We start from the raw sequence: 16,613 nt of genomic DNA on the forward strand, positions 1-16,613 counted from the left end.
AGAGGCTCTTTAAAAATAAAAATATTTATCTCAGTGTACGTTTTTTTCAATTTATTTATTTTCTGCTGTTGTTTTTCTCAGTTCTATTAGCTACCGTGCGTGGACTATCCCCCGAGTAGCCCCTCGCCGAAACCCCTGACCCCCAGAGCGGCCAGATGACCTTAATTCGCGGTGCCCACCGGTCGTTTATCTTTTGGCTCCGCCAATTTGCTGCACATTATTCACGTTTGGATTTGCACCCAGCCAGAGACAGAGATTTGTGGCTTTTGGCTACAGAGAAAGCTTTATTACGGCCGAGGATTACTTATGACTAAGGATATACATACAGATGGATCTTGGATACGGACGCTCGTCTTCGTTCTTACTCGTGTAAATAGATTTTTGGGTCTGTGTATATTTGCACTATTTCAACCAGGAACTGCCCATTGACATGTGTGTATGCATGTGGTTAATATGCAGAATACAGTTGGAAACTAAGGTTAACTTAATCATAACTAACGACAGGGATAGAATCTACAGAGCCTCACGACTATTAACCATATAATGCACTTCGCTTTAGTTTCTGCTTAGACTTGTCCTTAACTTTATGCGTAGCTAGGTAATCAGGTATTCTTTTGCCTTTGGAGGTCCTAAGTGTACAATCCTTGTGCTGGGTGAAAGGGTCAAAGGTTGTGATTTGCTTGATTAAGGTACAATTCTTCCAGCTGCTGGACTCCCGATCGGATGGATCCTCAGTGGTAGTGGGGCACCCGGATCTCGGTTCGCTCGAGCCGGTCGTCCTCGTCGCTCACATACATTCTGGTCAGGTCCGAGGTCAAAGAGACATTGTCGCTGCTGCAATGATCATGAGCCAAAAGCGAAAATCGAAACATGAGCAACACACACACATAAGATTAGCCGCCAAAAAAAAAAAAGGCCAAGAACAATTTCCATTGAGTTTGTGGCCAAAAAAAGGCATCGAAAATGGGATAAAATGCTTGGTAGCCGCAAATGTCTGAAACTGAATAATTGCTTGCCATAAATTTATGTGAGACACTGTTCGGCAATGCCCGGCATTTTCCTGATTTTCCCCGCTTCTGCGGACATATTGACAGAATGACGGCCTGCCATTTGCGCAATCTGTCTAATTGTCAATTAGCCAGGTCGAAATCTTGGCTTGGCTTGGGCCTGTCTTGACTGGAGCCTCGCCTCCATCGCTCTCAATTTTCATCTTGTTTTCTGTAGATGTCATCAGTTGTTAGGTAAACGGGTCACAAAATAAGTTAAGAAAGGGGGCTAGATGGTGGTACATTTCACCATCCTTAATGTATAACAATTATTCATCTTAATTTATGCTTTCAAAGCTGGGCGAATTCTTCGAAGAAATTTGTCAAGCCATAATTTCTGTTTATAATAAGTACTTGGTAAAGGGAGATATGCAGGATGCACCATCCATGCATATTTCAAGAAGTATAAATTACGAAGGGAAGTCTCCATTCAAGAAATCTGTTCAAACAATATTTTCTAGTACTATTTAAGGGAAAGCTTCATAAAACATGAAAAACATTTCATGAGAAGTTTACTGAAGGCAAGAAAGAAAATATTGCTTTGAAGAAATCTGTCAAACAGTTTCTTCTGAAGAACAGCAGGAATCGGTATTAAATTTAACATAATTTAAGATGTTTTTGACTTCCTAAATGGGCGTCCTTCCCACTGGGCTTCCAGTTTCTATCGCACTCACTTTGATTCCTTCTCTTTCTCGTACACAGACGCCACCATGGCACTGTATTCCTGGTCCAAGTTGTTGGCCCGCGAGAAGTGCGACCCGTTGACCTCCAGTCGCTCGAACGACGACTTCATGGATACATCCACATCCATGTCCAGTCCATGTCCTGTGCTCATCAGAGCCACCATGGACAATGAGGACACTGTGCCCCCGCATCCAGAACTGCTGCTGTTCTCGTTGTGGCTGCCCATGAAGGTGTTCAGCAGGTTGAGGCTCAAGGCTGTTGTGGGATTCACGGTGCTCATCGAGGTGTTTGCCTGCGAAGTGGCCACACTGATGGACTTTCCCAGACCTTCATCGTCGACGACTGTTGACGAGGAGCCAGGACTGTAAGGGGAAGAAGCATCACAAATTATGTTAATAGAGGGAAACGTCTCTTAATGTTAATATTTATTTAATATTGTTAATATGTTCTAAGCTTCAAGTTTAGCTACAAAAGAAACCGTTTCTCAGTCATCACCTCCCAATCTGCATTTTCCATTACCTCACCAGAATCCACCTTATATCCCTTCCCTTTCAAACCAACTTCACAGATCTTTGCCCAATTAACCCTTTGGTACTCGAGCCCATATATTCTCACACTTTATGGCCGTAGTAGCAGTTACTGAATTGAATGACTCAACAAGACTCGATGGCTGCTGCAGTTCTTTTTTCAGGAACTTGTTTATTTAATAATTAAAATGATTTATGGGCCTGATTGATGTGGTGGCAGCACCAGTCCACCAGAGAGCAATAGGTGTCCGTGTTGCGGCTGCATGTTGCACTTATTGCTCTGCAGCAGCAACAAAAAGCATTGGCAATCATGCAAAATGTTAACAAAATGTAGGAGCACAAAAAAAGCATAGTTTTGGCCAAACCCAAAACGGAGTCACAGCCAAAGAAGGTCGCCAATTGAAGCTGGGAAAACCAAACGGAAAAATATGGTTAGTAGTTAGTAGTTAGTAGTCTTCTGCCCAATGTTGCTGCTGTTGCTGGTGTTGCTGCTGTGCCTGACAGATTGCGGAGTGGAAAACAGCCCACAGCCCACGGGCCACTTGAAAAGTGCAACTCAACTCAAGCCAGAGCTGTTGACTTTGGCTTCCTTGTGGGCTGGTCGTTGCATATTCACTCGTACGACTCCCAGCAAATAACAGCAAAAAATGAGAAAAATGTCAAATTCAATTTTCGCCAGGCGTCAAAGTAAATTACTTTGGAAAATTGCCTTTTGTCGACGCCCACGCCCCCAGGGCAACGAGTAAAAAGATATTTTTACAGGCGACCGAGGAGCGTGCCTAGATCTTGTGTTAATTTGCTTAAGCTTTCAAAGAGTTGTGCAATTACTTAAAGTATCTGTGAGATACTTTTAGTCGCAATATAATTAAAAATATAAAATCAAATTTAAAGTCTAACCTATAAGAAAGCGTATTCAGATAGCACTATCGCTTGCAAGCCTAGATGACTTCATCCTTAATGATCTAACCCAACTATTGAGTCAGCAAGCAAGTTGGCTTTTTTATGCCATATATCCAAACTAACAAAAGAACTTGTTTGGTTGCACTCTTGGACTCACGCACTGCCTTTGGCTCGGGGGATCCCCGGGGGCCAAAGATCGCGTAACATTTGACTTTTACTTTCCACGTAAAAAATCGGTAACAAACTGTAAACAGAAAACTCGTTTGACAAAGGCAGAGGAGCCGCAGCGTCTGTGCAGCAAACAATAAATAAAATATCAGCAAGAATATTTCACATGCCTTCTTCAAAGAGCAAAACGCAGATCGTGGACAAAAAAATATGCAAATTTTAGCCGAAAACTGGTTCAGTTTACTGGAAATTCTCATGGGGTCGACGACAGTTGCTTCTAAGGATGCACAGCATTCGTCAGAAGATTGTAAGCCCGGCTAAATGTCAACATCTCTCGATGTGATTAATGACGGTTTATACGGCCCAGCTCGGATTTCTAATTACCCAAAACAATGGGCAATTATTCGGGCGGTTTATTAATTAGTTAATTCGGTGTAAGCGCTTTGATTTCGCCCTATAAGCCTAATGAATTGATTGACTACGACCAGCTGCGGTGTCGAGTATCGAGATTATCTGGTTTATTTATGCGACAAAGACAATTTATGCAGGCAGGGTGCGAGTATAGCCACTGTCCTCCAGCTTTCGGGTATCTATCAGATACAACTGCCCCGACATTCATAGGCTCTGTCTCAGCTGCGCGTGCTAATCGCGATGACTTCATTTCGTGTTGCTCTTGATGTTGCTGGTGCTGTTCATGTTGCTGTTGCTGCTACTGCTGCTGCTCATGTTGCTGCTGGGTTTTTGCTGCTGTTGCTGCTGCTGCTGGATTCGCTGACAGAGGTCAGGCCAATGTACTTCGCGAATAGCATTGATTGCCGTATGTTAGCTTGTGGACATGGCCAACTTGTCGAAGGTGTAAATGGTTCTTAAGCAAAAATGCCAACATTAATGGGTTTACTCGAGGGAGTGAAAAGATAGGGTATCGCTAAGGAAAGTTTGACTTCATCAAATTTAAAAATCAACTTTTTAGATTTCTGTTTATACTGCCAACGCCTTTTGTTAAAAACCAATAAATCTTTTAGTTAATGGAGTTATGTAAATATTATCTTGATTGCAAAAATGATACCCCAGAAAATAACACTGCTGAATGAAATGCGAAATATATGGCTGCATTAAATCATCAAAGTAAGTCAGAGCCAGTCTGGACCTATTGAATTATTCAAACTCACAATCGCAATTAAATTCGTTCGCAGTTCAATTAAAGACCAAAGCTATCAAGTGCAAGATATCCATCATGTTTAACTAGTTTAAATGCCCAAATTAGACGCAGCCCCACCCTTCTCGGTCTCATTCCCAGGCGTGTTCCACGGCAGAACCAATATACTTTGCGTTATCCTATAATCGGCTAGTCCGACTATTTATCGCGGATCTAAGAGTTTCGGTGTAACAACAAAATGCCATACAAAAAGTCATAAACCCAAATGCAAAATGCTGTTCAACATGAGCAGCAGCCGTCGCAATCGGAATAGGAAAATCGCAGGAGCAGCTCAGCCAGCGGGTGAGCTGATCGTGTGGGGTCTTGAAACGGAGTCGGACTCGGAGTCGGGCCAAAAGTACGAGTAATACGGACACACATGGCCGAAGCGGATGAGATACACACTCTATATGCATCTAAATAGATAGTCGAGCGGTGGCCCAAAGTGCACTGAAGAAAATCTTAGGGTGCTTAATTCGGGGTTCGCAGTTAGAAGTAGTTTTGCTTCCCCCTTATTTTTGCCAGTGCAGACAGTTCTAAGTGGAAGGCTCTGGGAGACTGGCCGACAGACACAATGGCCAAAACGGAGCTGACATTTAGTGCGCAACTGGCGACAACGACTGTCAACACAGGAAAGTAAATGTACCGGGGGCCCCAAAGTTCATAAATCGCGGCCCAGAGCTCCGAGTTGGCTGATTTCAGCTGGCCGAGAGAGCGTCGCGTCGTGTTAACAATATGTTCGGTGTTCGGAGAGCCTTAACGGCTGCCGTGTGCCATAAATCTGAAGATTTTCGGCATTGTCTTCGCCTAGGTTGGGCTAGGTCGCGCGACTTGGGCTTGGATTGGGATATGGATATGGATATGGATGTGAATATGGATGTGGACAAAGTGCACTTACCAATCGCTGAGATCACCAGCCGGACCTGAGCGCTGATTGCATTTGCTGCGCATAACCAATTGCAGCCAGTTGGGGACTGGAGGAGTGGGATCGGGGGTATATCTGTCAAGTAGAGTTAGGATAGAGGAAAATTAGCAAATCGATTGTCAAATAAAGGTAAACATTCAGAAATACCAAAGCTACTATTGGGTACTCTGTTCTCACCTGATAATGGAGTTGCAGTGCTTGGTCTTGGGCACCGCGAAGATCTCACTGGGCGAGGGTGCCGAAGTCATGGCGTGGGCCCTCTCCACGGCCGCATCCACCTCTGGAATAAGAGCTAGCTCCTCAGACTCGCCGAGGTCCACATCCAGGCTGCTCACCGAGCTGAGCGAGTTCCGGGGTCCAGTGTGGCGGTACCGCGACGGACTGGATGCCGTGGCATCCTCCAGCTCGCTGGCGTCGAACTTGAGGTTGACTATAAGAGCCCAGAAGGAGGAGAAGGAGAGAGGCACACAGCATATCGAGATACACCGACGGACACAGAATGAGATTGGGAGTGGATGGAAGTGCGGATTTGGATTCGAATTCGGGCGAGATTCCCATGATCAAAATTTTACACAGAGAGAGAGCAAAAATTGTTGATAACGGTATACACATCACCTTGAAACATGACTGAGAGGTTGTTTTTGTGTGGGATGACTTCAACTCACGTTTGTCCAGGGGTCCCAGCTTCTTGGCCAGTCCGTACATCGTCTCCGGGGTCCAGTAGTCCGGAATTCTGGCAAAGATCGATCCCGCATCCGCCGGCAGCTGGATGCCCAGCTTATGGAGCAGCAAAACAAATGGCTGGTACAGCATCGTGGTGGACTGCTCGTTATTCCACTGCACCACTGGGATAGATTTCTGTTTGCAGATGCAGTGATAGGCCACCGGTTCCATAATGTGGTCGCCCTCTGGGACCTTGAGACCACTCCTCAGGGTCAGCTTCACGAAGCAGCACTCGATCAGGATCTTTTGCAGCCACAGCAGGTGCTGGGACTTGTGTTCCTTGATGATCAGATCAAGCAGGATCTGTAAGAATGCAGATTATATATATATATATTTTGATAATAATATCAACTAATCTTACTTGAACATCGTCTGAGGGCTTGCCGTAAGCGCACTCCTTGATCTCAATCCCGGACTCTGTTGTTCCGGAAGTCGGTGTGGTCAGCAAAGTGCGCTGATACTCGGCATCCTCGAACTTCATCAAGTCGTCGTACTCCAACAAGGTGATGATATCCTATAAAATACGATTTAAAGTATAAAAAAGCTTTTAGGAATAGTCTCAGGTTATATAATCACCTGTTGCAGAAGTTGCTGGATAATGGAAATCCGGGTTTTCAGCTTGTTGCCATTATTGCTGAACAGCTTTACGATTTTTCCCACGATGTCGTTGTTCTTCTTGCTCTGCACGTAATACCAATACAGGGTGTCCATTTCTTCTTGCGACCAAGAGCTATTAAGATATAAATCATAATTAGTTTTAGTTAATTTGCAGGATTTATTATTCGCTACATTTTGCTAGACATTATCAACTAATTTAACATTGCAGGCTTAGTGTTAGTTTTTCCAATGTTCACCAATGTGGACCATTTGGGTTAGTAAGCTCTTTCATAGGGAAAGTTTGGTTAGTGGCCTTATAATATCAAATAAAGAAATCATAAATACTTGATCCCCTATAAGTTAATGAATGATCGCTGGACATCCACAGATGAGAAATTAGAGAGTGCGAAAAGAAAACAGTAAACGCCGAGTCTTAATGGTCCATAAGTGGTCAAAATAATGTTTATTTGTTTGTGAATGTGTTTGTGGCTTAGATCAATGAACTTATGTTTAATAAAGTTTTAAAGTTTTAAAAATATTCCTCAAAAGTAAGTCAGAAATCCTTACCAAATGGTATTCTCCTGATTGTGTTCTTTGGTCATTTCTGTCAACGAAGTTGTGGGAATGGTGAGAGGAGACTTCGGAGGAGTGTTCATGAACTTGTGGATGACGTACTCGATGAGGTCGGACCAGTCCTACAAAGCAATACAAACTTACAGAAGGGAAAACACTTTTATCTTAAACAACTTACGTCACACAGCTCGTAGTCCGCCTCCCAAATTCTGGAATAGGTCTTCAGAATAATGGGCTGAAATAGAACACCGATCTGGCCCAGATCGCCACCAATATGATGCATCATGGTGAAAATGCAGTCATTGACGAACTCTCCATTGTTGTTAAAGTCCTCCAGCAGAATGCCATAATAGTGCATTACCTCGAGGGTGGCAAACCTTCAAATAAAATATAGTTATTATATTTATAAATTAATTATTACCAAGTTAATTCTCACTGTGTAATGTGCTCCGACAGGCGAATCGCTTGACCTCCACCAAGCTTAGCCGAACTGTCCAGAATTAGCAGGAGAATGTGATTGGTGACCACCAGATCCTGGAGATACTGCTTGGAATGGATGCTGGGATTGAAACGCCTTAGCAGAAGAACAAAGAGGCACCTCAGGTCACACATTTCGCTAATCTGCAGCTGGAGTTGCCTCAAATGGGCTCGGTCATCCTCGTTCAGATGGGTCACTTTGTTGTAGGTGTCGATGGCCTGAAGGAACTCCCTAATGGCCGTCACCACCAAGTGCATCCGCCTCAGATAGGGCTTCAGATCACTTCCCTCCTGTCGAGCATTGAGTTCCAGCTGTTCGCACAGCGACACCCCCTCATAGGTCAGGTAACTCAATACATCATAGGTGAGTATGGTATCGATGTGCTCCATGTCCAGCTCCAGTTGGGCGGCAAACTTCAGGAAGTAAGTGACCAGCCAGAAAAAGTGCGATGTGTCAATGGGCACCTTCTGGAGAGAATTATAAAATAGACTTAGCTTTTTGAAACTTTTCAATTTGTTATAACTAAAAACTAAGATAAGCTTATATCATCCAAAAATCTAGCAGAGCAGGAAAACCAAAGAAAAATCTATAAGTTTCACCTTGTTCTGTCTCGTTTCGTGACAATTTACAAATATAAAATAAATACAAAATTAGACAATTATAAGATATTAATTATAGTAATAGCCGCATACCGCATTGGACAGAAGTTGGGTGTGAAGCTCCTCCACCAGATAGCTGTAGCCCTTCAAGAGGAAGTCCACAGTGAACTCCTTCAGAAGATTGGAAATGTCATCGTCGGTTGGTGTGTGCTGCACCAGGCCCTTCATATTGATGCTGTGGATTACAGATTATTGACCTCTACTATATACTTTGGATGTTTCTAGAACTTACAGGCTGCTCTTGCTGCGCTTGACCAGCTTTTTGCGTCTCAGCTCCTTCTTGTCCATTGGTGACATAATCGTCCGTGGCTTATTCCGTGGTTTCGTGTTACACGGAGGCTTTTGGTGCTGCGGCTTGCCCTGCGGCCCATCGTCGTCATTGCTAGAGGTGGAAATGGACTCCTGGTTCTCCACTTGGGTGCCATAACCGCAATCCGATAGCTCCGGATTGCGAGGAGGGGCACTCCCGCTTTTGGGGGCAGCACTTGCCTTTGGTCAACTGAAGTTGACCGGCGTGTGGCGACTTCTGACCCAGTTTGACCGCTGACACGTGGGACGTGTAAGATGATTCGTTGAACTGGTGCAATTGAGCTTGGGCTGAGGTGGAGGCTCTGACCGGCAGAGGAGGTGGTGGCTTGAAGGGCTCGTTTCCCAGGCAACCACTTTGGCTGGGCGTTGGGTTGGTAGTGTTGTTGACCTTGTCAGCTGGTTGTTGTGTTAGATTCAAGGGCTCGGAGGCTCGGCCCAGTAGCAGATATTGTTCTACTTCATCCTAAGAAAGTAAATCATTTAAATAATATTTAATCAAAGGTTTCTTTTATAATAACTAAACTAACTTCATCTTCATCATCGTCCCCGTCTTCGTCTCGCTGGATTTGCTGGTGGTCCTCGTAGTCCTCGTCATCCATTGACTCCCCAGCAGGCTGCGATTGCTCTGGAGATCCTGGCAGTTCGCTATCGTTCCCTGTCATATCACTGGCTTCTTCGGAACAATCGGGCTTATCGGCTGGCACTCTGGCCATGGCGTTCTGGTATTCCTGCCCCTTGCGACTCACCTCCTGCAAGGTGGCCGCCGTTCCTTCTCGCCCACCGCTCATGCTACGGCCATTGCTGCCGTTGTCCGAGGAATCGGAGGTGGGATCCGAGGTGAGCATGGGACTGGAATCGCCACTTCCCTGTTTCGGTGGCGAGGTATTGCTCTCATTATCCTCAGAACTCTCCGACAGAGAGGCTTCGAACCAGAGGTTCAGCAGTTTCTGGAGGGTGCTGACATGCTGATCCTTGTAGATCAGAGCAATCAGCTGCACCATGGTCACACCCCAAAAGGCTCTCTGCGGACAGGTCATCAGATAGAGGAGTAATTTGTCGATGCTCTGGATGAAAAGATTCCACAGAATCGTATTCTGCATGGAGATGCCATGTGGCATCGATTGCATCATGGGCAACACACAATGGGCATGGGTCTCCGGGATGTGGAGGATGTTCCTCAGCAGGAGCAAACAGTTATTGATCTGATCGCATTTGTGCGGCGATAGCTTGGGTTCCGACTCCAGGATGTGCTTCATGTACTCCACCACGCTCTTGGTGCTCTTAGCCTCGGTGAAGGCCTCTTTGCTGGTGTATAACAGCTTATTAAGCTCGAAGATGGTATGGCGACCCACATCCGTTCGGTACATAACATCCACGGAGAACAGGCATTCCACCGGCACCGTCAGATTGACCAGTATCCTGATGACCGACTCCAGCACGGCATCGTCCTTGGCATTCTCCAGCAGCGGTATCAGATCGGACCTCACATTCTGTCCAAATCCAATGGCACGCCTGAAGGTGCGAAGTGTTTGATCCTCATAGGTGAGCTTGTAGTTGATCTCCTCCAGTATGGCTAAGGGTGGAAGGAATATATAATTAGATTTCTTTACGCTCTAAAACTAAACTTATGAACAGAAATATAAACAATTTAGATCACCTACCCAATGCATTTGGGTTGACCACATAGGTGTCCCCCTCGAGACATCCCAACGAGGAGAACGCACTGTACAACTGCGGAGTTGCTAGTAACCAGTCCATAACCGAATCACTCTATACAGTTTTGATTATTCCAGATGTGATGTTTGAGCTGCCTAACTCTGCTCATTTTCGATTCCAAGCATGGAGGAATCTTACGACCTTACGCAAGAGCTGAAAATATATTAAAATAATATTATTTAAAAATTTTTAAAGTTTTATAGTTGGCCACAAAGTAATTATTTAAAAGCACAAAGTATTCACTTAAGCTTGACTTCCATTGAATTGGCTCAGCAATTGTGACTAGAACCCTTAAATAAATTCTAAAAATAAGTAAAGGTCATCTGCCTGTTGCCGATAACAAAGACCGACCCAACTGCCATTCAAAAATAGATTAATCCACCCAATTATTAATTGTTCCCCCACCCCACAAGGGCCGCACATCGCCGCATTCCATAAATTTTTGCCCATGTGACCATCAAAGGCGCAGTGAATGCAATGTGCTAAAATTGCAGCCACTTGGGGATGAAATCCCAATTCCAATCAACTCCCATTAAATCCGGGCGCATCACCTCACACACGTGTCCGGACACCCGCTGTGAGTCACATCAAGGTAAATGCCTACGAGACGAGCCCCAAAAATTCCGAGAAGCCACACTTATCATTCAGGGTAAAAAGTGGGTTAGATTGGCCTTTGCCACCCCCGCCGCCGAAGAGGGAGAAGCCCAACCTTCATCCATCACGTAACCAGGTAAATCTTCAACAGGCGAGTGCGGCACCCGGTGGCCACATGTGACTCACTTGCAGACATTCATGCTGATTGTGTAAACAACACAGTTGGAGGACAAAGCCATTGGGTCCGGACTACGGACTGCCGACTCTAAAAGAACAATGGCTGCAGCTGAAGCATTCGCACAGGAATGTCGACCCCCGTGGCGATATTTATAGGAATTGAATCTGGCACGGATGCAGAATGGCGCAGCAGCTCCTGTTTTGTTGGTTCCGGTTTTTGTGCGGCTTCCAGGTTGTCGACTTTGAATGCTTTGGCGCTATATTTGGCCACAAAAGTGCAGTTGAACTGCATTGAAATGTGTTGCCTTCTTTTGGGCGAACACGTTAAATGGCACGTTAGGGGATTAAGTCCGGGAAATAAGCAATGGAAAAAATTTACATAGGTTATCAAAAAGTTATAGTCATAGTTTTGTTTTATGAGTTTATAAGCTAATTAAACACAATTCACTTTGGGATATAGTAAAATATGTTGTGCTTAAAACAAAATAAGTTAGCTTACTTTAACAAAAAATGTAGAAAAAGTTAAGCATCTGTTTTTCATATTTATACCGAAATCTGAATTATTATCAGTTTAGCATGTTTTTAAGAAATTTTACCAATCCCTAATTATATCTTATCCGGCCATCTATGTCTATGGGTCACTCCCAGCAACCCCAATACCATTTCCGCTGACTGGTTATGAAATCAAAGACACAACTTACATAAATCGCAAGGCGAGAACTACAAAATGATATGCGCATTGAAATTCCGAGTTGAGTATTTCTTTTAAGACAGTGAGAACATTTTTCATTCTTTCGCAAAAAGGAAATTCATTGAGGCGAACACAAATTTGCATTTGAAACGGAAAGCGAAGATAGACCACGAATAAATATTTAAGAAATTTGAATTTGCAATGCCAATAAATCCCAGGCTCTGAGGGTCGTTAAGATCCTGGGTGAACACAATCAGCATCTCAATTCTGCAATGAAATCTGTCAATTGCAGTTGATAGGGGAGTTCCCCGGAATTATTTTGCTATCCTGACTTTGACAGAAAATCTGAGTGAGGCCAAGCCTCTTTTTCTGCCAGTTCAGTGGCTGCTATTTACATAAGAAATGAAGGAGTTTCTTCATTCCCTTGGAGGTCTAAATTGTCCCTTAAATTTTTCTCTCTTTTCGTTTTAATATGAAATTGTAAGTTCTTTAGATGCAAGCTTAAAATTTAAATTATCCGCCTGAAAGCTGCTACTTTTTAAGAGCTTTTTAAAACGTTAATTTTTCAAAGGGGTTAATCCAAATGGAACCGAGTTAGGTCGTGTTTCTATTCTATCTATTAAGAATTATAAGAATTATTAAGAAAAACATGGTTTTCCTTACCAATTTAGTGTTTTTGTAGTTGTTACTGTAATAGTGTTGTTTCACTGTGGTGTTCGGTGCGCTTTTGCTTAAAACGCAAACAACAAAGCTAATTGTTTATAAATATGTTGTGAGCTTTTCTAAGCACTTGTTGGGTTTCTTTGAGAACTAGATCGTGTTCTATTTTAGGTATTTTTCATATCCACTATGGTAATATGTTACTTTTATATCTGAAAAATGTTTTGGAATTAATTTCGTTTTATTTTTAGGGATTATATCCTAGGTTTATTGTTTAGCTAGGCGCTTTTTTTACAAGATGTACATGTTTATTTAACACTTTGCGAACTTTGGCTTTTTGTTGACACTGCACAAAATACACTCTTTATACTAGGGTTGCATGTTCTTGACTTACGTAAAATGCAAAAACAACAACTTGAACAATTCATTTGCACTTTTTCGATTGCAATCTAGGCAGACACTGAGGGAAAGAGCACTGCATCACATAAGCAAGCTCCCAGATACTGCAGCTTAGAGCTTTCAGAGAGACACTATTGTTTTGCAGTTACTGTTTGCAGTTAGGAAAATTTGTAAAACAATTAAGTCACGTAGTTGGTTATATATTAATAAATCTATTGTTTATAAGAGTTGTTTATTTTTGAGATATTTGTCCACGAGAGTTGTGTTTGGTGGATTTGTTTTGACCCGCTCAACGAACCGCTTACTTGGAACGCACAATGCTGAATGTGATCTGAGTTCTCGCTCGCTCGCCGAAGTCAGATACAAAATGCAACTCACAGATACACACACTGACCGAAGCACCCACTCACACAGAAAGAACGTGCTGTTGGTGGCATTTGTGTGAGTGAGAGCCTCGCACTGAAAGCTTTCGCCGCTTTGCTCCGTCCCTTTTCCACCCACTGGCGAGCGGCCAGGGAACTCGGCTCACGTGTATTCGCAACGTGCCGCACGTTTATTTGCCAACTGCCGCTGGCGAATGTTCGATAACCATGAATAACCAGCGCCGGAAAATACGGAGAACTCTCTGGGAACAACAGCAACAGTCAGAGCTATTCAGTGCACTCAAAGAAAAGCCACTGATTAACAACTTTTTAATATATAATACAGAATGTTTTAATTAGACGATTATATTTGGTAATTTTTGTTTATTTTAGTTTTGAAATGTAACCTCTTAACCTTTTTTTATACAAGACACTTATTGATATGAACACTTTGACGTAAAACAATCAAGGATTCAAAAAAATTTAATATAAAAAAAATATTATTGATATTATTAACAGAAAAAAAAACACAATTTTTTTCAGTGTATTGTTAAATGTTTTTACCCTGCGGAAAATCGCCTTCAGTCGACTAAGTCGTAGGCTTCGTCAGGGTGACTTTGTTCGGCTCTGAGTGCCTCAGATGATCTGTTGAATAATCCTTTTGGGAATGGAATCAACAGTTGGTTGCAGGCACAGGCACTCGCGGCGTATACGCATCGTTCTCATTGCTCACATGTACTGCGAGGTATATATATGTATGAGTATTTACTTGGCAGATTTTCTCGGCCGCGCGAGTCAAGGCACGTCGTCACCGAATCGCGGCTGCAAATCAACTGGAAACGGTTGTTTGGGGTGTACTTTTGCTCAGCCTGAGGCGCTAGTTACAAAGTCACTCACTCGCAACAAAGGCCATTCGACTTGGTCAGAATGTTATTCAACATATTTAAGGAGTGCTAGACGATCACATTTTTATATGCCTTAAAAAGAGGATATCATTTTTATACTCATACTCATAAGAATTATTACAAAACTATTTAGAATTTTAAATTTGCCAGGGAAACAAGGTAACAGCTAACACATAAAAAGTCTTATTTTAGTATTTATAGATTGAAATATAATTATCCCTTAATTTCGCCATTAGTGAAAATCTGATCGTTAAGACAATCAAAGCTAGAATTATGCTAAAGCTCATTGGGATAATGATAAGGGATTAATTTATAGTCAGTTATTACTCTTTCTTAGCAATGTGTTAAGTAAGTTGTATACTAGTTTAACTCAAAACATTTATTTAACATTGCAGGAAAATAAAATCAGAAAACAGAAAGTGACTCTGACGAAACAAAGGCATTAACATCATAGTGATTAGACCACTTCAACCGATCTAGGCAAAGTTTCCAGTAAAGGCGACGTAAGCTGTGCGATCACTTTGCCAATGCCAAGGCTGTGTAAGTACATACATCCAAATTATGCAACGTCTAATGTTAATTTTTCCAAGCTAATTTATCAGTAATCAAACACAATAAGGGGGGACCCCTGTCGACAGAGGAATAAGCCACGCCAACCGATTGCCTTTAAAATTGTTCACGCTGTATACAAGTTGTCCCGACGTATACGTAATGCAAGTAATTGCGTATACGCCGCATGTAACACATGACCGGAGCCCAGAAGCAGTGATAACTAACTGATAAGCCTCCCAATGAAAGGCAAAACAATTAGATGCGGTTCCCAGATGCTGTGGAGACTCCCCTTCTCGAGAGCCCAAGGACCCGTGCCGAGACTGACATCCTTTTAACGTGGCCAACTAGACTCATTTCCAACAACGCGACATCCGCCCACAAAGTGTGCGACGAGCAGAAGGGTCGCGTGTCTGGCATGTTGACTGAGTCCTGGCAACGTGTGCGATTCTCTCTCTTTTCAGAGCGCACAGTATGAAATTGTTTATGCGAAATTATTGGCAACATGCATCCAGATTTGTCGATTTTTGATTCTTGCTGGATCTATTTTAGCTAGGACAGATTTTAATATTTAATTTTAAGAGCCTTAAATGTTTGTTTAATCAACTATTAACTTTTAAATCAATTATTTTATTTGTTGTCTTTTCTTGTCTTTTGCAGGATTCAAAGACTTAAACTCCACTGTGCTCCTTGATCCAGTCCCGAGCGAAACTTACTCGGGAATAGACACCCGGATAGTCGGGCTTAGCGCAGCCGTAGCCCCAACTAACCACTCCCACCAGCTCACCGGCTTCGGTGACCATTGGACCACCGGAATCGCCTTGGCAAGCATCCTTTCCGCCTTCCAGAAATCCGGCACAGATCATGCGCTCGGTGACACCGCCGTACTGCTTGTACTTTTCACTGCACAGTTCCTGATTAACCAGAGGCACCTCCACCTGCCGTAGCCACTCCCTAGACTCCAGCAGATTCTGGGTATTCCCCCAACCACTTACGAAGCAGGTCTCGCCGTCCATGAACTTCATCTGAGGCTCAGGCAGCTTAATGGCCTTTTTGGTTTCGTCGAACTTAATAGGATGAGCAAGCTGGAGCAGAGAAAAGTCATAGTCCACATTGGTGTAGTTGAACTGGGAATGCTGGACGATCTTCTGGACTCGGAGTAGTTGACCACTGCGAGCAAATTCACTGGTGCCCAAGCGGATTTTCAGGCGATCCGCTGTTTTACCACTATAAATTAAGAAGAGTGGAAATGTTCATCACTGTAAAGTTTAGCTTTTAGCTTTATCTTTTAACTTACTAAGTACAGTGGGCAGCAGTCAGTATCCACTCCTCCGAAATGATTGAGCCTCCGCAAATATGAGAGGAAGTCTGCAGAGAAACCTGATGCGGTGCATCGGTTATGTTAATGCGATGACCGCCCACGATACGACCATCCAAGCGAGGAGATAGCTTCCAGGGTTTTTCCATTACATCCTTTAGTGAGCGCTGTCTTTTAATGGGCTGCGGTATTAAACAAACGCCTGCCAGAACCAACAGACTGCACTGCAGCACTAGAAACAAGCGAAGGGCTAACATTATTAGTCAACAACAAAAAGAAGTCTACTGTGAATTACGGCAGACGAAAGCCTTATATACATAGGTGTTTCAGTACTTTCTTATGTTCTTGGATTAGTGATTGCCACCTATTGGGTAGAGGGCCCGCTGTGCAGCCTATCAGCCCACTGACACACTAAACACCTTAAAGACATCAATTTTAAGGGTGGCATTGGAAACACT

The 16,613-nt window shown here is 43.4% G+C and overlaps 2 protein-coding genes across 2 annotated transcripts; both read right to left on the reverse strand.

Annotated features, from left to right (window-relative positions):
* Positions 1 to 256: 256 nt before the first annotated feature.
* On the reverse strand, positions 257 to 10,648 carry LOC108110922 (protein timeless). Its single transcript, XM_017220200.2, is given in 16 exon segments — positions 257 to 834; positions 1,721 to 2,092; positions 5,419 to 5,520; positions 5,623 to 5,875; positions 6,111 to 6,471; positions 6,530 to 6,682; positions 6,745 to 6,898; positions 7,333 to 7,460; positions 7,517 to 7,715; positions 7,775 to 8,283; positions 8,509 to 8,650; positions 8,708 to 8,919; positions 8,921 to 9,247; positions 9,312 to 10,357; positions 10,446 to 10,552; positions 10,554 to 10,648. Coding segments are annotated over 16 exon segments (4,224 nt in total). The 5' UTR covers positions 10,610 to 10,648; the 3' UTR covers positions 257 to 731.
* Positions 10,649 to 15,438: 4,790 nt separating this feature from the next.
* On the reverse strand, positions 15,439 to 16,511 carry LOC108110466 (trypsin-1). The gene is made up of 2 exons (XM_017219533.2): positions 16,135 to 16,511; positions 15,439 to 16,064 (listed from the first exon to the last, which is right to left on the reverse strand). Exons 1-2 carry the CDS (start codon positions 16,410 to 16,412, stop codon positions 15,509 to 15,511), a joined length of 834 nt encoding a protein of 277 aa, XP_017075022.1. The 5' UTR covers positions 16,413 to 16,511; the 3' UTR covers positions 15,439 to 15,508.
* Between the last annotated feature and the right edge of the window lie 102 nt (positions 16,512 to 16,613).

This window comes from Drosophila eugracilis, unplaced genomic scaffold (assembly GCF_018153835.1).
Source record: "Drosophila eugracilis isolate 14026-0451.02 unplaced genomic scaffold, ASM1815383v1 contig_2152, whole genome shotgun sequence".
NCBI lineage: Eukaryota > Metazoa > Arthropoda > Insecta > Diptera > Drosophilidae > Drosophila > Drosophila eugracilis.